The sequence below is a fragment of the Rhincodon typus genome, chromosome 31 (genome assembly GCF_021869965.1).
Source record: "Rhincodon typus isolate 14 chromosome 31, sRhiTyp1.1, whole genome shotgun sequence".
NCBI classification, from domain to species: Eukaryota; Metazoa; Chordata; class Chondrichthyes; order Orectolobiformes; family Rhincodontidae; genus Rhincodon; species Rhincodon typus.
Genome location: NC_063362.1, coordinates 22,935,375 through 22,960,716, shown reverse-complemented (window position 1 = coordinate 22,960,716; position 25,342 = coordinate 22,935,375). Strand labels below are relative to the sequence as shown.

General features: G+C 46.1%; 1 protein-coding gene across 1 annotated transcript in view; it reads left to right on the top strand.

The window, feature by feature from the left end:
• Positions 1 to 3,761: 3,761 nt before the first annotated feature.
• LOC109913883 (forkhead-associated domain-containing protein 1-like) overlaps positions 3,762 to 25,342 on the top strand; it is a 140,214-nt gene continuing 118,633 nt past the window's right edge. Inside the window, exons 1-10 of the mRNA XM_048614895.1 lie at positions 3,762 to 3,853; positions 4,359 to 4,414; positions 7,181 to 7,284; positions 8,636 to 8,842; positions 13,592 to 13,865; positions 16,333 to 16,421; positions 17,731 to 17,964; positions 21,364 to 21,487; positions 22,491 to 22,621; positions 23,662 to 23,739. Of these exons, the coding sequence (XP_048470852.1) occupies positions 4,390 to 4,414; positions 7,181 to 7,284; positions 8,636 to 8,842; positions 13,592 to 13,865; positions 16,333 to 16,421; positions 17,731 to 17,964; positions 21,364 to 21,487; positions 22,491 to 22,621; positions 23,662 to 23,739 (1,266 nt within the window). The 5' untranslated portion in view covers positions 3,762 to 3,853; positions 4,359 to 4,389. The remainder of the gene's footprint in view (positions 3,854 to 4,358; positions 4,415 to 7,180; positions 7,285 to 8,635; positions 8,843 to 13,591; positions 13,866 to 16,332; positions 16,422 to 17,730; positions 17,965 to 21,363; positions 21,488 to 22,490; positions 22,622 to 23,661; positions 23,740 to 25,342) is intronic.

The following is a 25,342-nucleotide window of genomic DNA, read 5'->3' as shown; positions in this document are numbered from 1 at the left end:
TAGGGAGGCAGGGACGAGCTGGACTGGTTTTGGGATGCGGTGGGGGGAGGGGAGATTTTGAAACTTGTGAAATCCACATTGATACCATTGGGCTGCAGGGTTCCCAAGCGGAATATGAGTTGCTGTTCCTGCAACCTTCGGGTGGCATCGTTGTGGCACTGCAGGAGGCCCAGGATGGACATGTCGTCTGAGGAATGGGAGGGGGAGTTGAAATGGTTCGCGACTGGGAGGTGCAGTTGTTTGTTGCGAACCGAGCGTAGGTGTTCTGCAAAGCGGTCCCCGAGTCTCCGCTTGGTTTCCCCGATGTAGAGGAAGCCACACCGGGTACAGCGGATGCAGTATACCACATTGGCAGATGTGCAGGTGAACATCTGCTTGATGTGGAAAGTCTTCTTGGGGCCTGGGATGGGGGTGAGGGAGGAGGTATGGGGGCAGGTGTAGCACTTCCTGCGGTTGCAGGGAAAAGTGCCGGGTGTGGTGGAGCTGGAGGGGAGTGTGGAGCGGACAAGGGAGTCACGGAGAGAGTTGTCCCTCCGGAAAGCAGATAAAGGTGGGGAGGGAAAGATGTCTTTGGTGGTGGGGTCGGATTGCAGATGGCGGAAGTGTCGGAGGATGATGCGTTGGATCCGGAGGTTGGTGGGGTGGTACGTGAGGACGAGGGGGATTCTTTTTTGGTTTTTATTGCGTGGACGGGGTGTGAGGGATGAGGTGCGGGAGATGTGGGAGACACGGTTGAGGGCGTTCTCGACCACCGAGGAGGGGAAGTTACGGTCCTTGAAAAACGAGGACAACTGAGATGTACGGGAGTGGAATGCCTCATCCTGGGAGCAGATGCGGCGGAGGCGAAGGAATTGGGAATAGGGGATAGCATTTTTGCAGGAAGGTGGGTGGGAGGAGGAGTATTCTAGGTAGCTGTGGGAGTCGGTGGGCTTGAAATGAATATCGGTTTCGAGGTGGTTGCCCGATATGGAGACAGAGAGGTCCAGGAAGGGGAGAGAGGTGTTAGAGATGGTCCAGGTAAACTTAAGGTTGGGGTGGAAGGTGTTAGTGAAGTGTATGAACTGTTCGAGCTCCTCGTGGGAGCACGAGGCGGCGCCGATACAGTCATCAATGTAACGGAGGAAGAGGTGGGGTTTAGGGCCGGTGTAGGTACGGAAGAGGGATTGTTCCACGTAACCTACAAAGAGGCAGGCGTAGCTTGGGCCCATGCGGGTACCCATGGCTACCCCCTTTGTCTGTAGGAAGTGGGAGGAATTGAAAGAGAAGTTGTTGAGTGTGAGGACGAGTTCGGCTAAGCGGATGAGGGTGTCGGTGGAGGGGGACTGGTCGGGCCTGCGGGACAGGAAGAAGCGGAGGGCCTTAAGGCTATCTGCATGGGGAATGCAGGTGTAGAGGGACTTTAACAAGCAGAGTCCGTGCCCCACTTGACCAACTCTGTTCTCCTCACTACTGAAAGCCCCCATGCTTTTGGCCCCTTCAGTCAAGTATTCCCATGCTTTCTTAGCTCATCTCCCATCCTCCGCGTTGTCAGCCGAACCAAAACTCTGCTGCCTACATTCCCTGTCCTCCTGCTGACTGACAATGCTGCCTCCTCACCCACTAGTGTCTCGTTATAACCCTCATCCTCATGTTTAGATCCCTTCCTGCCCCTACTCCCAGTGAACCCCCCCCCCCCAGCTGCTTTCCTCCCCTTTACTGTCCACAGCAGCAATATCTTCAGTCTTTTCTCTTTGCTCCTCAACCTCTCTCCTTCAAAACCCTCCTTCCAGGCTATTCGTTCACCTTTTTTGTCTTTAATCACTCCTCCCAGTAACTCCTTTTGATTCAGTAACTCTTACGATTGTTTAGAGGAACTGTATAAAAACAGAGAGCAAGGAAAAAGATGAAGATAAAATGAGTTTCTACTTTTAGGAATGGGGAGGGGCCTCACAATGCCAGATTTGCTTTTTTTGGCATTTTCAGAAAGTCTGTTGACAAAGTAGACGTGGAGATTTTCGTCGGACTCTTTTGGCTGCTATTGTAATGCTGAACACACGAGGGTAATAGAGAGCAGGATTGAAAAATCTACTTCCCTCGTGAAGGAACCCAAAAAATAGGGGGAGGTGGCCATTTGGCACCACTGAGTTAGAGTAATCATGATCAATCTGCTGTTACATAAATTGAAGTTTACATTCCCAAACCCCAGATGTGTTGAATTGCAGTGCGTCTTACAGGAATCCCAGCTGAACAGGGGCTCTTGTGGCACAGTGGTAGTGTCCCTACCTCCTGAGCCAGGAGACCTGAGTTCAAGTCTTACCTGCTCCCCTCCAAAAGTGGCGAGAACATCTCTGAGCAGGTGGATTAAAAATATTCATGACTTCCAGCTGAGGATAGCGTTGACAGGTGAACATTGCAGTGAAAAGAAAAGTTATTTGTAAAATTCCAAAACAAAAACAATTGTGTGTGTATAAGATATGGGAAGTGTTTGGGGTAAACTGCATTACTCCCACTAATTTTTTTTATACATTCATGGGATGTGTGCATCACTGGCTAGGTCAGCATTTATTGCTCAGAGGGTAGTCGAGAGTCAACCACTTTGCTGTGGGTTTGGAGTCACGTATAGACCAGACCAGGTACGGACTGCAGTTTCCCTACCTATAGGGCACCTTTATTGAACCTAAAGGGATGTTCTGACAACGGTTACATGATCATCCTTAGACTCTCAATTCCAGACTTTTTTAAAAATTGAATTCAATTTGAAATCCACCCTCGGTGGGGTAGGGTGGGGGGAAGATTTGAACCTGCTTCCTTACCTGGGTCTCTGAATTAACAGTGCAACGCCAATACTAATGAAGGTCGTTGCCTCCCCCATGTTCAAAACGTTAAAGCTGGCCCACGGCGCGCACAGTTTTGGCAGGAGATGTACCAAGAATTCTCCTGGAAACTTAGTCCTAGGTGAGTGTGACTTCTTCCCACAGCAGGCTTCCTTGGCATTGGACAGCAATTGTTTCCTGGCTGAGGACGTATTTACACGAGGATATTTTACATCTTTGCACTGGGGTATTTTACATATTTACACTGGGATACTTTACACATTTGCACTGGGGTATTTTTACATTTTTGCACTGGGGTATTTACACATTTTTGCGCTGAGATATTTACACTGGGATATTTTACATATTTGCACTGAGGTATTTACACTGGGATATTTTAGACCAGCTCTATCAGTGAAGTTTATTCTGGGCAGGAGCTTAGGAAGGCGAGATGACACACAGCCTCTGCCGTTTTCTGCTCGCTCCCTATTCCCCTACCGCCCCAGTTTTCTCCCCTCTGTTTAGTTCGCTCTCCATCTCCCTTCCTTCTCCTCTCGGTGCTTGTTAGTTTTCTACTCAATTCTCTTCATCTTTCTCCCATCCTTTACTGCACCAGCTCCTGCTGCTCGTTCCCTCCTTTCGCTCTCCATCGCCCCCCCAACCCCCGCACTCTCTGCAAAACCCCTCTCCCACCTCCGTCCCTCTGTCTCTCCCTCCCTCCTGTCTGTCCGTTCCTCTCTCTCACCCTCCCTCCTTCCTTCTGTCCCTCCCTCCTCTGTCCTTCCTTCTGTCTCTCCCTCCCTCCTTCTGTGTCTCCCTCTCTCCCTCCTTCCTTCTGACCCTCCCTCTACTCTCTCCTTCTGTCTGTCGCTCCCTCCCTCCCTGTCCCCTGTCTGGGGGTGGAGCTCCCGTTCCCATGGAGCTAGTTACGCTGCTCCAACACAGACACAGAGAGAGAGAGAGAGGGACAAGAACCCGAGGGGAGAACCGACTCCTGGGAACCGAGAACCCGGCAAAACGGAGCGAGCGCCTGGTGGGAAGATCCTGCAACCTCAGAGAGTGTGTGTAAATCCCGAATGGGGGGTGGGTGTGTGTAAACTAGGTGTGAATGGGGTGTGGGTGTGTAAACCAGGTGTGAATGGGGTGTGGGTGTGTAAACCAGGTGTGAATGGAGGGTGAGTGTGTAAAGCAGGGGTGTGTGTGTGTGTAAACCAGGTGTGAATGGACGGTGAGTGTGTAAAGCAAGGGTGTGTGTGTGTAAACCAGGTGTGAAATGGGGTGTGGGTGTGTCGACTGGGTGTGTGTGTGTAAACCAGGTGGGGCTGAAGTCTGAGTGAGTTTGTAAAGCAGGTGTGAGTGGAGTTTGTGTGTATAGACTGGGTTCGAGTGATGTGTGTGTGTGAGAGGTTATGTATGTGAGAGAGAGAGAGGGTTGTGTGTGTAAGAGAAGTATTTGAGTGTGTAGACTGGGTGTGAATGAAGTGCAAATGTGAGAAGGCTCCCATGTGTGAATGGAATATGTGAGTGTGTGTCTGACATTAATTTTCAAATTCTCTTTGGTCACAGGACAGCTTCCGGAGGGCTGGAGGCCACTAATATGTTGCAGATGGCGATGGTCAAAGGTTGATTTTGTGACTGTGTTCAGTTGCCTACTGCAGGTTTCCGCGATGGGTCCCTTGCTGTTTGTAGTATATGTTAATAATCTGCACATGAACATTGGAGAGTATAATCACTAAGTTCACAATGGCATAAAATTTGGTGATGTGGTAAAAAGTGAGGAGGAAAACCTTAGACTACAAGGCATTATGGACAGGCTCGTCTGATGGTCAAAGCAATAACAAATGGAGTTTAATCCTGAAAATTATGAATTGATGCATTTTGGGAGGACTAACAAAACTAGGGAGCGCACATCGAATAGTTGGACCCTAGGAAGTACATAGGATCAGAGGGACCTTGGTATGTATGTCCAAAGATCCTTCAGAGCAGTAGGACAAGTAGATAAGATGGTTACGGGGATGTGGAGGTGCCGGTGTTGGACTGGGGTGGACAAGGTCAGAAATCACATGACACCAGGTTACAGTCCAACAGGTTTATTTGAAAAGACAAGCTTTCAGAGCCTCAGTCCTTCTTCAGGTGTTAGTGAGAGAGGAAGTATCAGACACAGAATTTATGAGTAAAAGATCAAAGGGTCACACCACTGATGAGGATGTATTAAACTAATCTAAGATGCTGTTAAATCTTTAATCAGTTAGAAGGTTTTAATTGATTAATATGTATATGTAAATCCGTGAATTTCTTTCAAGTCACTGCCCTGAGAGAACTAAATGTTTTATCAGTGTAAAAAGGTGACATTTTGGGTCATGTTAGGTGTAAGGCCTTGTTTTGAATTGGTTTGTGTTTTCGTTTGGAGTCAGACTGGTTTTATTTCTAAAGTAGGAATTTATAAAATGCCACATTGACTGACTGTCTATAAATTGTGTGCTTTATGAACAAATTAAAATGTATCTGCAAATATAAACATAGAGCACTTGTGAGTGAGTTGGTAGAGAGAATCATAATACAATATCATACAGTCCCCCCTTTTGATTCTACTGAGACCCTTTGAAGAGAATCACTCAATTCTTACAAGACATATAGAGATACTCATTTACATGTAACTCTGGTAGAACAAAAACTGCAATAACCAATTGAAAGAATGACCGTAGACAACATGGTGGTCAGTCAGTCTCTGGTACCACTGTATTGGAGGATGCCCATTTGGTGTGGGAGGCTCGAGTCCAGGCCCTTGCCTTTCCTCGGACTTTGACAGCCGACTGGGTGTTCAGCAACACCTGGTATGGTCCTTCCCTCTTTGTGCCTGAGGGTTCCTTGTGGGTCTGTTTCACAAGAACCCACTCACCTGGTACAATGTCATGACCTCCCACCAGCGGGGCCTTCCAGGCAGTCAATACCCGTGGGGGAGACAGGGCTTACAGCATGTGTTAGTGCTTGGCAGTAAGAAAATAGGGTGTCACTCATAAAATGACAGTCGGTCCACTGTAGGTTTAATGGTCCCAGCCACTGCCCTGGTTTACTGACCCTGGCCAGGTCATCTCTGGGCTGTGAATGGGAGATTGTGGGACTACAGGGCAATCAGCCAGGAACCCTGTCCTGATTTTCCGCTGACTCATGAGTGCAGAACCCATCTGTAATTCCTTGCACAGTCAGATATGCTAAATCTTGCTGTCTGAATCCAGACAGCACGGACAGCAACCCCCACCCGCCCCACCCCCACATCCTCACACCAGAAAGGAGACATGCAGAAAGATATCTGTCGTTGTATTAATTATCATCCAGACCTAAGTTGAACAAATTCCGTATTTGTTTGTGTGGGTTTAGTAGTTTTGATAAAGTCTCACTTATTGCATGGATTTGATAGTTTTGACAAAGTCTCACTTATTGCCATCTCTAAATGCTCTCAGACATCAACCTTTTTATTTGATAAAGGAACCCTATAACATTTGGTGAAATTTTTGTGAGAGCCAAACCTCTTTGCTCCTCTTCTCCCACCGTCTGTATATTTATAAGACAATGAAAGCAAGGTAACACTCACATGAATGAATGAAACAAACTGAAAGAAATGATATTTTTTCATAAAATATAAGAAGAATCTATTTTGCGAATTGGTACAGTTTTGGAATGAACTGACAATTGTGTAGATCCCTGGTTGTAAAGCATTATTCGAAGATCTCTGTTTCTGAAGAACAGTTGCGGGGGGATTTTCTAAAAGGGTCCTATCTGATGTTTATCCATCAGACAGGACCCTATGAGAAAATTATCCATCATTTGGGGCAGCACGGTGGCTCAGTGGTTAGCACTGCTGCCTCACAGTGCCAGGAACCCGGGTTCAATTCCACCCTTGGGCGACTGTCTGTGTGGAGTTTGCGCATTCTCCTCACGTCTGCGTGGGTTTCCTCCAGGAGCTCCAGTTTCCTCCCACAGCCCAAAGATGTGCAGGTTAGGTGGATTGGCCATGGGAAATTGACCGTAGTGTTCAGGGATGTGTAGAATAGGTGGGCTATTGGGGGATGGGTCTGGGTGGGATGCTCCAAGGGTCAGTGTGGACTTGTTGGGCTGAAGGGCCTGTTTCCACACTGTAGGGATTCTTTATGTAAAAGATCATTTCATCACTTTGTGGTGATGGTACTGAGCCCCCTTTGTTGGTTTGCTAAATGCCTTGTGCTTGGACTATTCAAGGGGCTTTAAGGATCATTTTTACCCTCCCTCACTCTGGTATCAAGGCTCTAATTGCCACATATGTATGCCAGGCTTTCTCCAGATATCCTGCTTTGGAAGAGCAGCTTTTTCTCGAACCATTAACATTTCTCATTTATTTTCCCATGTGTTAGGCAGTGGCATGAAGGGTTACCTAAAAACTTCCAATGGGATTTACACACTTAAAGCCAAGACGACAACCATTGGGCGACTCAAGGAATCTGCCCTGTGTTTACAGGTGAGGAATGTTGGATACGAACACATTGTGTGACAGCTCTGGGGAGTGAACAATTTTGGGGGCCACAGAGGAGGTGTGGTGGTGGAGACAGTCAGGTGACATGTCTTCAGAATTCCTCAAAAAATTGGTCAGACATGGGGGCAATCTTTCATTCTCTCACATTTACTATTCCTGTGATTTAATCTTAAGCAGAACAGGGCCAATAAAAATTGGAGGCTTTTTGTTTTGAGAAGTGCAAATCATAGACTCCTGACAGTGCAGAAGCAGGCCATTTGGCCCATTGATTCCACAAACAAACCTCCGTAGAGACTCCATCCAGACTTGTTCCCCTCCCTGATCCCTGTAACCCTGCATTTTCCATGGCCAATCCACCTAACCTGCACATCCCTGGACGCTATGGGAAATTTAGCATGGCCAGTCCACCGCCTAACCAGCACAGCTTTGGACTGTGGGAGGAAACCGGAGCACCCGGAGGAAGCCCACACAGACACAGGGAGAATGTGCAAACTCCACACAGACAATTGCCTGCAGGTGGCATCAAACCCAGGTCCTTGGCGCTGTGAGGCAGCAGTGCTAACCACTGAGCCCCTGGGTTGTCCCCCGTAAACTACTTGGGAGCTCATCATTCATCTGCTGCACAATACGTGACTGCACAGTAATGGACTGATCCATTTAGCGGGGGTGGGGGTGGTGGCGGGGCGTGCCTAGTGGTATTATTGCTTGACTGTTAATCCAGAGACCAGGCTAATGATCTGGGGGCCTCAGTTCGAATACTGCCACGGCAGGGGGTGGAATTTGAATCCAATTTTTTTTAAAAAATCTGGGAGTAAGAGTCTAAGGATGACCACGAATCCATTGTCAATTGTCAGGGAAAAAAGCCCATCGGCTACTAATGCCTTTTAGTATCTTATGCTATCCTTACCTGGTCTGGCCTATATGTGACTCCAGACCCACAGCAATGTGGTTGACTCTTAACTGCCCTCTGGGAAATTAGGGATGGGGCAAAAAGTGCTGGCCTGGCCAGTGACACCCCTCATCCCATGAATGAATAAAAACACTTTCTGCAGCTTCCTTCCATCTTTACAATGAACCAAGGTAGTGGGTACATGGGTAATATGTCCACGTTGTCTCTCACCTACTGCCTCCTCTTGCTGTTGCTATCAGAGAACACTACCTGGAGATCTCCAAGCTGGTACATTACTGACAATGAGGTTAACCTTGATCATATTGAATGATGGAGCAGGCTCAAAGGGCTACAGAAATCTGTCCGACTTTGATTTCTTGTCTTAATGACCATTAAAGTTGCTGAATAAACTCACTTACGGTTTATCATTGAATCTTTCTCTCTCAGAGTGGAGGGATCGATGATCGCCATGCTCTGATCGAGTTGAACGACTCTGAGAACTGCTTTGTTCTCCAGGACCTCAACTCCTCAAACGGAACATTTGTTAATGACTGCCGTATCCAGAATGCAGCAGTGCGCCTGGCGCCGGGAGATGTGCTGCGTTTTGGGACTGGGGGTGACGCCTACGAGTTGCTGGTGGAGACTGTTCCTTCGGTGAGTGGGGTATCCAGACAGAAGGGGCCGAAGGCACTGGCACATGGTAGGGTGCCAGCCATGCTTCACCTGGTAGTGCACCAGCCTCTGAGTTGGGAGGGTGAAGGTACACCCATAACCCCTGCAAGAATCCCACTTCAGTGTCCAGGCTATTTCTCCCACTGAGGGAGTGCTGCACTGTCTGAAAGAGATGTCAAACTGAGGTTCCACCTGCTTTCTTAGGTTGATGCGACAGATTCTGATGCACTATTTCAGACAACAGCAGAGGAGAGTTTTCTTGTTGTTCTAGCAAATGTTTCCCATCAGAAAAGATCATTTTGTTATCTTGTTGTTTGTGGGATCTTTGCTATGTGCAGAATATCCATTGAGTTTGCTACATTACAACAGTGACCTCACTGCAAAAAAAGTACTCTGTTGGAGGTCAAGTGCTTTGGGACGTCTTGAGATGCTACATAAATGCAAGTTTTTGAGCATTGTGTACTTACAAATGTTTCTGGTAGCTTTCCCAGACAAGCTCATATTTGCAGAATCATGGCATCCCTACTGTGCAGATGGATCCCCACCAAGTCTGCAATGACCCTCCAAAATGCATTCCACCCACCCAGATGCCACCCTGCATTTCCCATGGCTAACCCACCCAGCCTGCACATCCCTGGACACTATGAGCAATTTAGCATGGCCAATCCACCCTAACCTGCACATCTTTGGAAAGCAGAGCACCCGGAGGAAACCCACGCAGACACAGGGAGAACATGCAGAGACAGTCAATGTTGGAATCAAAGCCATGCCCCTGGTGCCATGAGGTAGCAGTGCTAACCACTGTGCCACCCTGCTTCCTACCTGGAAGAAAACTAAAGGTCTGTGACAAGCATCTAAAGTAACACACCCTTTGGCCTTACAACAAGAAGCCTTTTAGAGTCACAGACATATACAGCACGGAAACAGACCCTTCAATCCAACACGTCCATGCCGACCAGATATCCTAAATTAATCTAGTCCCATTTACCAGCACTTGGCCCATATCCCTCTAAATCCTTCCTAGTCACACCTACATATCCGGATGCCTCTTAAATGTTGTTAATGTACCAGCTTCCACCATTTCCTCTGGCAGCTCATTCCATACACACACCACCATCTGCATGAAAAAGTTGTCCCCTAGATCCCTTTTAAATTATTTCCCTCTCACCTTAAACCTATGCCCTCTAGTTTTGGATTCCCCTACCCTGGGGAAAAAGACCTTGTCTATTTACCCTATCCATGCTCGTCATGATTTTAAAAACCTCTAAGGTCACCCCTCAGCCTCCAATGCTCCAGGGAAAATAGCTCCAGCCTACTCGGCCTCTCCCTGTAGCTCAAACCCTCCAATCCTGGCAGCATCCTTCTAAATCTTTCCTGAACCCTTTCAACTTTCACAAATTACTTTCTATATCAGGGAGACCAGAATTGCACACAGTATTCCAAAAGTGACCCAACCAGTGTCCTGTGCAGCTGCAACATGCCCTGCATCAGCTCCCAAGTCCTATACTCAATGCACTGACCAATAAACATAAATGTACCAAACACCTTCTTCACTCTCCTGTCTACCTGCGACTCCACTTTCAAGAAACTACGAACCTGCTCCCCTAAGGTCTGTTTGTTTGGCAATACTCCCCAGCTCCCTACCATTAGGTGTATAAGTCCTGCCCTGGTTTGCCTTACCAGAATGTAACACCTCACATTTATCTAGATTAAACTCCATCTGCCATTGAGAGCTAGTCTCAGTTATAATGCCATGACACCATCACCAACTTGTGTAATGTCCTTCAGGGAAGGAAATCTGCCATTTTTACCCGGTTTGGCCTACGTGTGACTCCAGACCTTTAGCAAAGTAGTTGACTCTTAACTCTGCTGAGACATAACTAGCAAACCACTCAATTCAAGGACAATTAGGGACAGATAACAGACATAGGTCTTGCCAATGACATCCACATCCCATGGAAGAATTAATTTTAAAAAGGCATAGATTGTGTGACCTGTCACTTTGCGATACCATTTCTGTTGTTGCAAACACTAACAATAATGTTGTGTTCTACAGTAAAATTGCTAAATCATTGGGAGCCTTTTTATTTTGCAGTCTGGAATGGAGACCAGCGATAATGTATCGAAAAGAACTGTAAGTGCTGGAGAAATTCAGGAGGTCTGTTGGCAGAAACAAGGCTAACATTTCAAGCAGAATATGACTCTTCTTCAGAATTCCATCAAAGCAGATCACCAAGTTTGAGAAATTGAGGGGAGAGGACCAAGTAGAATCTCAGATGATGATATTGACTTGAGCTATTCACACAGGTCAAGCAGATCTTGGCTTCGGTCCCTGGTCTGTGCCTTTAATAGATCTCATCCAGGGTGGTGACAAGCTTGCTCACATTGATCTCAGCATCTTTGATCTGAGGAGCTGAAATTTGCCACTAGTTTCCTAGTCAGTATTGGTCAGCAGCTTCTCTGAAACAATACTGTGATGCTCCCCTGGTTGAACAGCCTGTCAACAATCATTGTCCAGGTTTCATATGTGAAGATTAGGGAATGCGGTAAGGTACCTGGAGGGCTGCTGTGTTTGTGAAACTGTATCCCATTAAGAGTGAGCAACTTCAAGGTAGATGGGAGAGGCTTGTGGAATTTACCATGGAGCAATGCCAGGCAAATAGCAGGTTGTAGTGAAACTGGTCTGCAATATCATTACAGACACGGAAAATAATTTGACTTAGTTTATCACAGAATCATGAAATGTTACAGCGCAGATGTAAGCCTCTTGGCCTAATGTTTCTGAACTGGTTCATTGTTAAAAGCAATTTCAAACTAATCCCACTATCCCTTCTTCCCCTGCAGGCCCTATAGTTTGCTCTGCTTCAAACTTTTATCCGATACTTTTATTCAATGGAAGCCTGCAGGTTATCTGCCACAATATTCTGTGTGGTAAAGGATTCTCCCATTCCCCTCCAGATGAGAAGATTTTTGTCATGCGTTCTCTTTCGGTTGGAGCAAATTTAAAACTGATGGTCCCTTATCACCAACTCATAGCCACAGGAAACAGCCTTTCCTTACTTGTTCTATCATGACTGTATATATCATTTCACATCCTCACTTACATTGTCCTTGAGCCTTCTCAGCACAGCTTAGACATATTGTTCCCGGTATATTCAGTCTTTCATCATAACAGTTGTCTCCCATCACTATCATTATGTTCATCCACGGTCAGTATTCCTCACTCTGGCCTAAATAATGTTCTGTACAATTTCCTTACAACTTCTTACTCTCATACTGTATGACTCTGTTTATTAAACCCAAAATGCCATAGAAGTTTTTAGGGCTTTATTTACCTGCAATCGCATATTGAGAGGCTTTTGTTTCTGAACCTAGGGGTATCTGTTTCTCCAAATCCTTCAAGGATCTGGAATACCCCTATGAGATCTGGGTGGCACAGTGGTTAGTTGGATTCAATCCCACCCTTGGGTGACTATCTGTGTAGAGTTTGCACATTCTGCCTATGTTTGTGTGGGTTTCCTCTGGGTGCTCTGGTTTGCTCATCCAAAAATGTGCAGGTTAGATAGATTGATTGATTTATTGTCATGTGTACCGAAATACAGTGAAAAGCTTTGTTTATGAGCAGTACAGGCAGATCATAGTAAGCAAAGGTGTATAGATCAAAATGACTTAGACAGAGGTACAGGTTAGATTGCACAGGGCATGATCTAGGCAAGGTCAACATTAGCAAGATCAACATTATTTGAGGCTAGAGAGTCCATTCATCAGTCTGATAACAGCTGGGAAGAAGCTGTTCCTGAACCTGATTGAACACACGCATAGGCTTCTGTGCCTGATGGAAGAGGTTGTAGGAGGTCATTACCAGGCTGTGATGGGTCTTCGATGATGTTGGCCACCTTTCTGCGGCAGCAAGCTGTGTAAACAGAGTCCATGGATGGAAGGTTGGCTCCTGTGATGGCCTGGCCTGGCCTGTGCACACCCCTTCTGTAGTTTCTTACGGTCCTGGGCAGAGCATATGCCATACCAGGCCGTTATGCACCTGGATAGAATGCTTTCAATGGTGCATCTGAAGAAGTTGGTGAGGGACCTTTTGGACATGCCAAATTTCCTGAGCGGCCTGAGGAAGAAGAGGATTGGCCATGTTAAATTGCCCCATAGTGCCCAGGGATCTACAGGCTAGGTGGATTGGCCTCGGGAAATGTAGGGTTTACAGGGATGCTCTTTGGAGTGTTGATGCAGCCCAAATGGCCTCTTTCCACACTGTAGGGATTCTATGATATCCTTCCAAAGTGGGAAAAGGCCAAAGGTTACCAGAGTATTCCCTGATGATGTGGAAAGTGAACATTAGTTAGGAGCCTTGTGATAGTCTCTGCCCTTACATGAATGTCTCTATTTTGACTGAGTGACCAGGGTCGAACATTATATTCCAGGTGTTTACTGACCAGTGCATTTACTCTCATGTACACCCTGCTTACAAATTACAGTTCATCATTCAGACTTGACCTGACAAAGAAGCAGCGCTCCGAAAGCTTGTGATTTCAAATAAACCCGTTGGACTATAATCTGGAGTTGTGTGACTTCTGACACAGCTCGTTGTTTTAATGGCTTTGTGTTTGATATCGTTTGGACGTTTTGAGGCAAGTCAGAGCAGGCAGCGATCGAATGCCGGTACTGCTTGCTCCCCTAATAAAATGTTTAAAACGTTGTTTTCTTTCTCTGCCCTCCCGTCAGATGTTCTGCCCTCCAGTCAGTCAGCGGTCACTGTGGCCTGGACACCTTCAGATCATCGAGGACTGCCAGCCCTACTCCTGCCCTGTCACAGCCTCCCAGCTCCCTTGGCTGCCCACTTACACTTCCACCAGTGGCCCGAATGGTTGGATTCAAGGCAACAGCGCAACTGTTCCTCACCCGCCCCTGAGGAAACGGGCAGCGAGCGCGGGCAGCAAGCGAGTGACCAGTGCCCCGCAAACTGACACCAGCAGGAGCCCACCCGCTCTCAGACGAGGTATGCACACTCATTGAAAACGGGCTTTGCAACTAATGCAATCATCAGGATGGCACGGTGGCCCAGTGGTTAGCACTGCTGCCTCATAGCGCCAGGGACCCGGGTTCAATCCCAGCCTCGGGCGACTGTCTGTGTGGAGTTTGCACATTCTCCCCATGTCTGCGTGGGTTTCCTCCAAACTCCAGGTTAGGGTGGATTGGCCATGCTAAATTGCCCATAGTATCCAGAGATGTGCAGGCTGGGTGGGTTAGCCACAGGAAATACAGGATTACAGGGATAGGGTAGAGGCCTGGATCTGGACGGGATGCTCTTTGGAGGGTCAGTGTGGACTCAAGGGGCCAAATGGCCTGCTTCCACACAGTCGGTATTCTATGATCTCATGTCACCACCAACTGGTTCAGCTGGGCACTGCTTCCCCAATCCCTGGGGGCTGCAGTGTTCACACAGAGTTCAGGACTGGCCCCATATCTGACCTCTAACTGTCCAAAATATCCAAAAGGAATCTTCTAAAGTGAGGTTACTGGGGGTCTAGCAAGGCAGCATAGGTTGTAGGGCGAGTTTTCTGGAGCAGAGTTTCGGTGATTGTAAAACCGAGGGCTACTCCAGAACTAGCTGTGCCTGCCTGCACAAGGGCCACAAGACACCTGCTTACAAAACAGAGCCTGAAACTCTGAAACTAAACCAGAAGCAGCTACAAATACTCAGCAGGTCAGGTATCACCTGTGCAAAACAAAGAAAACAGCACTTAATGTTTCAGGTCTGTGATCTTATAACCTGGCAATTAATTGAAAAATCAGGAATAACTGGAAACAGACAAACTGGTCATTCAGGAGCTACATTTTGCATTATACATGAAGAGTTGGACCACTATGGATCATTTGCAAGTTTCACTATATTTTTTCCTTCATTTGTGCCGTTGACCTGAATGATACCAGAAAGAGCAAGGCAGAACGTAGGGAGTAGTGCACCTTGGTTTTAACATGCACAGGGCTCCCCGACTGTGTTCTTTCTAGTGTTGTGAGACCAGTGCGATAAAGGGGACCCGTTCATCATCATTCCCTGGGAGTGCTTTCTCCCTCAGCACTGTCCCCTGATCCTAGCTCATGGTCAGTCAGCAGCAAATGGCGTCTGGCCTGCACACTACAGCTATTGTATAAGGAATACTTTTCTCAATTAGCTCAGATTCAGCAAAGATAAATTCAATGCACATGTAAAGCACTATTTGATTCATTGTGAACTTTGCCTGTGCCCAGGCCTTTTCCCTGCCTCAACAGCCAATCACTCATCTCGCAGCTGGCTGTTGGATCTTGCTCTGCTCAATTTGCCCACACTAGGAAAGTCTCTCCCACTTAATTAACACGATCTGGCAAAACATTCCAAGCAGTTTCAATCTAGGTGGTTGGAGTGAGATGAGAGAATGCATGTAGAATATTTTGAAAGCCAGACCCATGTGTGAATAAATAAAACAAGTATTCTGATCAGAAACACAGACATCACAGCATGGGATGATATTCAGCTCATTGTGTAGTGCTACCCCCTCGACTGGACTACCTCAGTGACTTTGAACTGTGCTCTGCTTTATCCAGTAATATCTATATTGTAGACTGCAGTATTCACTGCAAGCTGCAGTGAAATGAATTTTCTATCCCAAAGGACTGTGGTACCACAACCATTGAGCATGTTTCATGTGAGAAATTGTAAGATTTCTAGAGACTGATGGTGCAGGAAAGTGGAATCGAGGTAACTGATCTAAATGAATACTGGAACAGCCTTGATTGCAGAATGGTCGACTCCTGTTCCTATGAATGACCATCTGTTTTAATGACATTTGTTGACAGAGGAATGTTGCCTAAGAGAACTTTATGTTCTTCATTAACATAGCTGTGAGCAAGCACAAAGTCTTAATCTAACATCTCACCCTCAGGACAGTACTTCATAGTGAGGAGCACCGCCTCAACGTTGCCCTGGAAAGTCACCTTTACTTACAAATTTATAAATTCTAGCACTGGAATCAGGCTTGTTATCAGACAAGCATTGTTACCATTGCATCAATAGATAAAGGTATTGCATTCCCCCTTTTGAGCTGAACCTTCCTCTCCTCTAACACTGGCATTCTGCACAGCCTTTGTACTTTGTACTACTTGAACACTGTTCCCTTCTCATCCTGCAACACTGTGCCTATTCAAACTTCACCCTCCACTATTGACAGCTTCTCGTCAGGCTTGATATCACTGAAACTGTCCCCCTTCCACTGCCCACTCCCTACCTGCATTCAAAATCCTTCTCAAAAGCCTCCTCCTCAACCTCATCATAACTTCTCTATCCTCCTCCCTATCTCCCATGCTCACTGTCCATACTTTGCTCTTTATTATGAAGCAATGTGAGATATGGTGCAGGTAGGGAGCACAAAAGTGGTGCTGCTATTGATGGTGGCAAAGTGAACAATATTTTGCCCTCTCGTTAACAGGAGCCTGGACTAATACCCCTGGTCGATCTGTGGGAAACGGGGTCCCTTTATCCAGCTCTCAGAACCAGGAAATGCTCTTGCAAGAAAAGGTACGAGAACTCTGCAGTCCGTGTCGCAAACACCAATACAGTGCTAAGCATCCAATCTGTCCATTCTAATCACAAAGTTAATGCTTCTGCTGCCAGTAGCTCCTCTTGCTGGCGGAGATCTGTTGTAAGAATATTTCCCACATGCACTTCCTCATACATCCATTGCACCTCACCCTACAGTTGCTCTGTGACATCCATCATCCAACAACATCTACACTGATCCCTCTTCCTGCTGCCCTCCACTTTGCCCCCTGGAAGAGCTCAGAGCAGTTGATAGAATACTGATCAAACTGACTATATAAAGTTAATGAGTAATTAATTAATTTTCTTCTTTTTTTCTGATGATATCTTTATGCTCCCTATGTTGCTCTCTGAATCAATTTGTGTTTTCTGTGGATTTTGTTTTTGAGGTGTGAGCTTGTGAAAGGTTCTATATAAATGTAGGTTTGTCTTTGTCCCAACCTTAGGACCCAGTGTGGTGATACTATGAGCTTTAAGGGAAGTATTTTGTCATTTTTTTTTTGAAGAGAGGTTTTAAGGCAGAGGTGGGGAGCTGTCTATCGAAAACTTGTAAACAGTTTGTCAGGCCTTGTCTTTTTTTAAAAAGTTGAAACAGTAGAAGCAGCCTGAATGAGTCGGGTCAAGCTTCCACAGAACCAAGATTTTTAGTTTTTGTTTTCAGTAGCAGCTGCTGGGGTTTTGAAGGTGTGGAAGCTGTTTACTTCCCCTCTCTCGGTTACAACTAAAAGCTGGGGCTTCTCTTCCTGCTGCTGGAGTTGCATGTAGACAATCTGTTTTTCTGAATTTCCCATTGTCAAGGGTGTGTTTATGGGATGTTACTATATTGCAACAATGTCTGCTTAGTAGCTAAATAATTCTGTTCAGTTTTTCAATGGTGTTAATTATTCCAATGTCGTCTTCCTTTTGTTGTATTTTAACTAGAGTGTACAAAAGTGTTTTGCTTCAAATCTGCTAGTTTGACCAACCAATTGCATCTGGAACGCAACACCTGGGAACTTACCTTAGAGATAAGAAAAGTTAAGGTCGAGGCTATCTTCTGAATATTTTGAGGAGGTTTGGGCTAGCTCATAGCACCTAGGTTATACATATTTTCCTAACTGACTGTTCAGAGATGTTATTAGACACCTCTGAGGTGGAACATGAGCCTCCTGGCTTAGAGTTAGGGACACTACCATTGCACCACAACAGCCCTTGGTTGCCTGTTAAACGTTTAATTTCCTTGTTCAAGTTAATGCAATTGTATCAAGGCATTTGAACTTTGTAATTGTTGATTGGGCTTCAATTACAGGAGCATCAAATCCTCCGAATGGGGGATGAAATAAGTCGCCTAACTGTTTTCGAAAGTGAGTCCAAACGTAAAGCCACTATCATTATTCACCTGCGAGATGAGGTGGCTGCTTTGAAGCAGCAGCTATCCCAGATGACTCCCAGCCAGAGCGATTTGGAAATCACTCAGCAATTAGTGACACTCGGCTGTGACATTGATGCTAAACAGGAGCAAATTGAAACACTGAAAGATGAGGTACCATGTTTGCCGAGCTTCTTTCGCTTGTGTACTTCACTCTTGTTTGGTGCATTCAGAGTAAAATGAATTGGGATAAAAATCTGTGCTCAAGGAATTCCCGTCAGTGATGATTGCAAACAGCGATCGCCAGCCTTATTCAGAGGCTTGTTTTGACACAGTTTTTTGACACATTTTAATTTGCTTAATTGCAAACTTTAAATTCCTGCACTAACCTCAGTTGGCTTGTTAGGGTTTGGACACAGCACCCAGAAACAAATTAAAGCAAAGGGATAAAACAGAATGTTCAAATTCAAGTTGACGAAATCTTGTCACGGTTTGCATCCTTGTTTGCAGGTTTTAGAATGTTTATAATTTACACTGCAGCCTCTAAAGCTGTCTGATACCAGCTCCTCAAACTGAAAGAACGTCAGGAAATAGGAGCAGAAGTAGGCCATTCAGCCCATCAAACCTGCAATCACTCAGTAAGATCATGGCTGATCTGATTGTGGTCTTAAGTCCACTTTCCTGCCTTCCTCCACATCCAATGTGAATCAATAATCTAATTTAACTTGCCTTGAATCTATTTAATGACCCAGACAGCACCATTAAGGGAAGAGAATTCCAAAGACTAAAACTCTCAGAGAAGGAATTCTTCTCCATTTCCATCTTAAATGTATGACCTTCTTATTTTTATTCCGTTTTCCCATATTTCTACATTCCCCCACATGAGGAACCATCCTCTCAGGGCCTTGCATGTTTCACGAGAATCACCTCTTATTCATCTAAACTCCAACCCGCTCAACCTTTCTTCATAAGACAGCCCCTAAGTCCCAGAAATCAGCTGAGTGAACCTTCTCTGAACTGTTTGCAATGTAGATGTAGGGCAACCAAAACTGTACACGAAGCTCTGGGTGCAGTCTTGCCATTGCCGTGCACAGCTACTGTGGGATTTCTCTCCTTTAGGGTTGTCAGTTAGCTCAGTTGGCTGGAGGGTTGTTTTCCACTGCATAGTGATGCCAACAGCACAGGTTCAATTTCTGTACCAGCTGAGGTCACTATGAAGGTCCTGCCTTCTCAACCCTATTCCTCGCCTGAGGTGTTGTGACCCTGTGATTAAACTGGCCGCTTGTCATCTCTCCCTAACGAGAGAGCAGCCCTCTGGGACCTTCACCTTTATCCTACTTCTATATTCCACCCCTTTGCAACAAAGTGCAACATTCCATCTGCCTTCCCAATGACTTGCTGATTCATTTTGGCGATTCATGGACAAGAACACCCAGATCCCTCTTCAACACAGTTGTCTGTGGTTTCTCTCCATTTCAATCATATTCTGCTTCTCTATTCTTCCTGCCAAAGTGGGAAACCTCTCACTTTCCCACATTGCGCTCTGTCTGTCAATTTATTGCACACTTGCTGAACCTATCTATACTCATTTACAGACTCATAGTGCATGTACATACATGAAGAATGCAGTCTGATAGTGGTCATTGGATGGAAGTCAGATTAAGCTACCCTGGTTATAGAGTCATAGAGGTCCACAGCATGAAAACAGGCCCTTCGGCCCAACTTGCTCATGCTGTCCAGTTTTCTCAATTTAAATGAGTCCCATTTGCCTGCATTTGGTTCGTATCCCTCTGTACCTATACCTGTCTAAATGTTTCTTAAATGACAAAATTGTGCTCGCCTCCACCACTACCTCTGGCATCCCATTCCAGACACTCAGCATCCTCTGAGTGAAAAAATTGCCCCTCTGCACCCTTTTGTGTCCCTCCCCTCTCCCCTGAAACCTAGGCCCTCTAGTTATAGACTCCCCTACCCTGGGGAAAAGCTGTCCATTATCTACCTTAACTACACCTCTCATGATTATCTCTAACTCTATAAGGTCACCCCTCAGTCTCCTGCGCTCCAGGGAAAAGAATCCCAGCCTATCCAACCTCTCCTTATAGCTCAAACCTTTCAGCCCAGGTAGCATCCTGGTAAATTTTTCTGCATTGTTTCTAGTTTAATAATATCCTTCGTACAGTAGGGCGGCCAGAACTGCATGTAGTACTTCAAATGTGGCCTCACAATGTTTTGTACAGCTGCAACAAGACATTCCATCTCCTTTACTCAATGCTCTGACCGATGAAAGTTAGCATGCCAAAAGCCGCCTTCACTGCCCTGGCTACCTGTGACTCCATTTTCAAGGAGCAATGTACCCTGTACCCTAGATCTCTTTGTTCTGTAACACACCCCAGGGCTCTACCATTAAATGTGCAAGTCCTACCCTGGTTTGCTTTGCCAAAATGCAACACCTTACATTTATCTAAATTAAACTCCATCTGCCATTCCTCAGCCCACTGGCCCAGTTGATCAAGATCTTGCTGCATCCCCAATAACCACCTTCACTGTTCACTATACCACCAATGTCAGTTTCATCTGCAAACTTACTAACCGTACCTCCTAAATTCTCATCCAAATCATTTATATAAATGAGGAATAACAGTCGACTGAGCACCAATCCCTGTGGCACATTGCTGGTCACAGGCCTTCAGTTTGAAAAACAACCCTCTACAGACCTTCTACCAGCAAGCCAATTTTATATCCAGTTGGAGATAGTAGGAACTGCAGATGCTGGAGAATCCGAGACAACAAGGTGCAGGGCTGGGTGAACACAGCAGGCCAAGCAGCATCATAATAGGAGCAGAGAGGCTAGCCTTGTTGTCTTTATATCCAGTTGACTAGCTCACCCTGAATCCTGTGAGATTTAACCTTACTCAGCAGCCTACCATGTAATACCTTGTCAAAGACCTTGCTAAAGTCCATGTAAACAACATCTACCACACTGCTTTCATCTACTTTCTTGGTCACCCCTTCAAAAAAACTCAACCAAATTCATGAGACATGATTTCCCACACACAAAGCCATGCTCCCTATCCCAAATAAGTCTTTGCCTCTCCAAATGCCTATAGATCCTGTCTCTCAGGATCCCCTCTAACAACTTACAGATGTAAGGCGCACTGGTCTGTAGTTCACAGGCATTTCCCTGCAGCCTTTCTTAAAAAATGGCATAACATTAGCCACCCTCCAATCTTTGGGTACTTCACCCGTGGCTCTCGATGATACAAATATCTCCACTAGCGGCCGTGCAATTTCCCCTTAGCCTCCTACAAAGTTCCTGGGATACCCTTCATCAAGTCCGGGGGATTTATCTACCCTAATGCGTTTTAAGACCTCCAGCACCACCACCTCTTTCAATTTCCCTCTCCCTGGTCTAGCAATGGTTAGGTCAGTTGTATGAGCTCTTTGAGTGACACAGACAGACTGCATCTCCCAATCACCTCCCCTCTACTACGTAGACATGCACCGTGCTCCAGTGTGCAAAGAATGAGGGATGACAGAGGGTGATCAATTACCTCAATGACTGTTTGCTTAAAGATAACCAAGCTTCAGAAAGGCTCCAGCGAGGTGATGCGGCATTCTCTGACTGAGAGAGACCTGGAGATCACTAACCTGAAGAGCGAAACTGAAAAGCTGAAGAAAGACAATAATATCCTCACAGGTAGGACACTGACATTGTGGGCAATTTCCTGACTGTGTGGGTGTCTGAGTGACGGAAGGATAATTGTCAGGGTCAGTGCCAAAAGAGTGGTGGGGAGGATTATTAATGGAGGGGGTCAGGGCGGAGGGGTTTAATGGATAGGGTCAGTGCTGGGGAGGGGCCAATGGATGGGGTCAGGGTGGGGGAAAGGGGTTAATGGATGGGGTCAGAGTCAGTTTTCTGCCACCAACCTACCCCTGGCTCACTGGAGAAGTGATCTGAGCAGGAACTATGGCAATGCACTGCCTGGAGCCCATCCATTGACGCACAGTGCTTGAATGGGCGAGGGACTGCGTTCTCCTCATGGGCCCCATTCCATTTCATTGCTGCCTTATCCCTGACAGAAAACCCACATCTGCTCACCCCTGCCTTCTCCCCCTAACCCTTGATCCTCTTACTAATGAAGAACTGATCTATCTCAGTCTTAAATACACTCAGATTCACAGATTCACCACCCTCTGGCTGAAGAAGTTCTTCCTCATTACAGTCCTAAAGGGTTATTCCTTCACTCTGGGCTGTGCCCTCAAGTCCTTGTTTCTCCGTCTGGTGGAAACATCATCTTCTTGTCCACTGTATACAAGTCACTCAGTATTCTGTATGGTTTCAGTAAGATCCCCCCTCATTTTCCTACATTCCATTGAGTACAGGCCCAGAATCCTTGACTGCTCCTCAAATGACAAGCCATGAGACAAGTTGAAATGAACTGGTGGCTTAGTAAAGGTATCCTTGCCACTTACTGAGGAAGAGAGATGGAAGTTTGAGACTTGCCCGGTGCTGGTTGGTAAATCATCTAGGAGACGGTGGCTCACCTCCATTGTTTCCATGACATCAATGTCTACTCAGCATTAGACCAGGTCAGCAAGGCAGACAAGTCTGGGTGGGTCAATACCATCAGGCCCAGTAGGGAGAATGGGTAGGTCATTGTCCAATCCCTCTTGACGATTTTCTGCTCAACCTTGGCCAGGGCTGGTGACCAGTTTGCAGCGTGACATCACTGCCAAAGATCAACAACTGCTACAGCTCCAAGCAGAGGCAGAGAAACTGAGGACAGAGATCCAGGATAAGGATGGTCAGCTGGCAGCCATGTCAGCTAAGGTAGGCATTGGGGCAGGAAGGAAAGGGCATGATTTAAATAGAGAAAAACCACTGAGGGAGAAGATATAATCTTAGGGAGGTGATAACCTTGTGATATTGCTAGTAATCCAGAGACCCAGCTAATGCTCTGGGGACCAGGTTCAAATCCTGCCATGGCAAGTGGTGGAATTTGAATTCAATAAAATATCTGGAATTAAGCATCTGATGATGACCATGAAGCCAACAATCAGGAAAAATCCACCTGGTTCACCAATATCCTTCAGGAAAGTGAGAGGAGGAAATTTGGGTATGACATGAGCTGATCTATAAATCCACATGGAATTCCATTAGAGTGTTACGTTGGAATCTTCTCTGGGACAGACTCTCCCGACATAGGCTCAATAAACAATCATTGACCTGTACCTCCAGGCTGCTGAGATTATTTTGTAAATAATCTACCACGACAGAAGGTAACTGCCACCGTTGCTCGGTCAGGCCTACATGTGACTCCAGACCCACAGTAATCTGTTTGGGTCTTAACTGTCCTCTAGCTGATTAGGGATGGGCAATAAATGCTGGCCGAGCTAACAATGCCCTTTTCCCATTGTTAAATATAAAGAAGTGGAGCTGGCTTGATGGCCTACACCTTATGATCTTATGTGAAACAGAGTAGGGGAACTGAGGCCAGTTCTCATGCCTTGATTGCTATTCCCCCACACTGTGTTCAGCTTACTTAGCACAACCCTGAGACTGGCTGTGAACCATTTTGTCCTGGACAAGATCAAAATACTCAACTGGGCACGCAGCATCTGTGGAGAGAGAGAAATCGAATTAACATTTCGGGTCAATGCCCTTTGCTGACTAAAAACCATTAACCTGAAACGTTGACACTGGATAAAAGGGGTTTTTACCTTCTGGAGAGCATTAGCATTTTCAGAACACGCTTGAACATTTTAAAGCTGTTTTCTTTTCCCCCCCGAGGATCCCAGGCCTGTCTTGAGTGAGTCCCCCTCAGTCTTCTTTGTATCCAGTATCTAATTTAACAATCCTTTCTGGTTCAGTTTTCCAGAATGCGAGAGTCGAGAGAGCAACAGGAGGAGCTGGTGAGCAAAGAGAAGGAGCTGGTGACCCAGAGGCATGTGAGTGTAAATAGAAATGTGCAACTCCATCAGTTGAGTGTTTTGGGGACATTTAGTCCTCATCTCCTCTGATTTTCAGCCCTCTTGTCTTGAAGGTCCAGATTCTGGATGCAACTTGTCAATGAGGGTTCAGTTGATAGCACTCCTGCCTCAGCTGATATGCCACTGTAGTTCTGAGGGATCACTGCACTGTTAGCGGTGATATCTTTTATATGAGACTTCAAACCCATCTCCTTGCTCAGGTGAGAGACCCCATGACACAGTTTTGAAGAAGGGATGGGGAGCTCTCCTCAGTGTCCTGACCAGTTTTTATCCTCAATAAACACCACAAAGCAAACCAGATACTCTAGTCATTATTGTACTGCCATTTCCCTGAGCTGGCTGTGTGCAGATTGACTGCAGTGCAGTGTTTCCCACATTACAACAGTGTCCACATTTCACAAACCCCCTCATTAGCTTTGAAGTACTTTGGGATGTCCGATGGTCGTGAAGAACGCTGTATAAATGCAAGCCTGTCTTTTCTTCAACACTCATAACCAATTTGTCTCAGCTATTGTAACACGATCCACAGCCCATGAACAGAACCAATCAGAATTTGTGGTTTGAGCTTTCAGTGGTTGAATTAATTCAAACAAAAATACAGCATGTGGGATTCAGGGTACTGTACTGGTATTGATTGAAGATTGGTTAAGTGAAAGAAAACAGAACAGGAATATCTGGGTCACTCTCATGTTGGTGGGTAGAGTAACTGTCGTGGAGTGTTGCAAAGATCAGTGCTTGGCCTGCAGCTGTTCACAATCTATATCAGTGATCCGGAGGTGGGGACCAAATATAATATTTCCAAGTCTGCAGGCGACATGAAACCAGTGGGAGCGTGTGTGTTGTAAGGATGGCACAAGTGGATGTGGACACGCTGAGTGTGTGAACAAACTGGTATGTAATGTGGATGAGTGCAAGGTTATCCACTTTTGTGGGATGAATGGAGATGCCTAGTATTTCTCAAATGGTCTAAGGTTGGGAAGTATTGATGTTTATGAGGGACTGGGTGTCCTTGTTCATTAATATTGAAAGCTGACGTTCAGGTGCTGCCAGTGATAAAAAGGCAAATTATGTCTTGGCCACAGGGGACACAGTGACATAGGAGTAATGTCATCGGGGCCAGTATTCCAGAATCCCAGTTTAAGGTCTGGGGACCTGGGTTCAAATCCCACAGTGGCAGATGGTGAAATTTGAATTTAATAAAATCCCAATGTAACTAAGCTAGCCATTTAATCATTGGCGTTTTTAAAAAAAACACATCCCGAAACATCAGCCTTCCTGCTCCTCTGATGCTGCTTGGCCTGCTGTGTTCATCCAGCTCTACACCTTGTTATCTTCGGTTCACTAGTACTGTTTAACAAAGGCAATTTGTTGTCCTGGTCTGGCCTGCAGTCCCACAGAAGAGATGCTCCCCTGGCTGAGGGGCTTCTAGAACCAAGCTTTGCAATCTCAGGATAAGAAGCAAGCCACTTAGGGTTGAGATGAGGAGGAGTAAATCTTTGGAACTCTCTATTCCAGAGTGCTGTGGAAGTTCACTCATTGAGACTGAGGCCAATAGATTTCT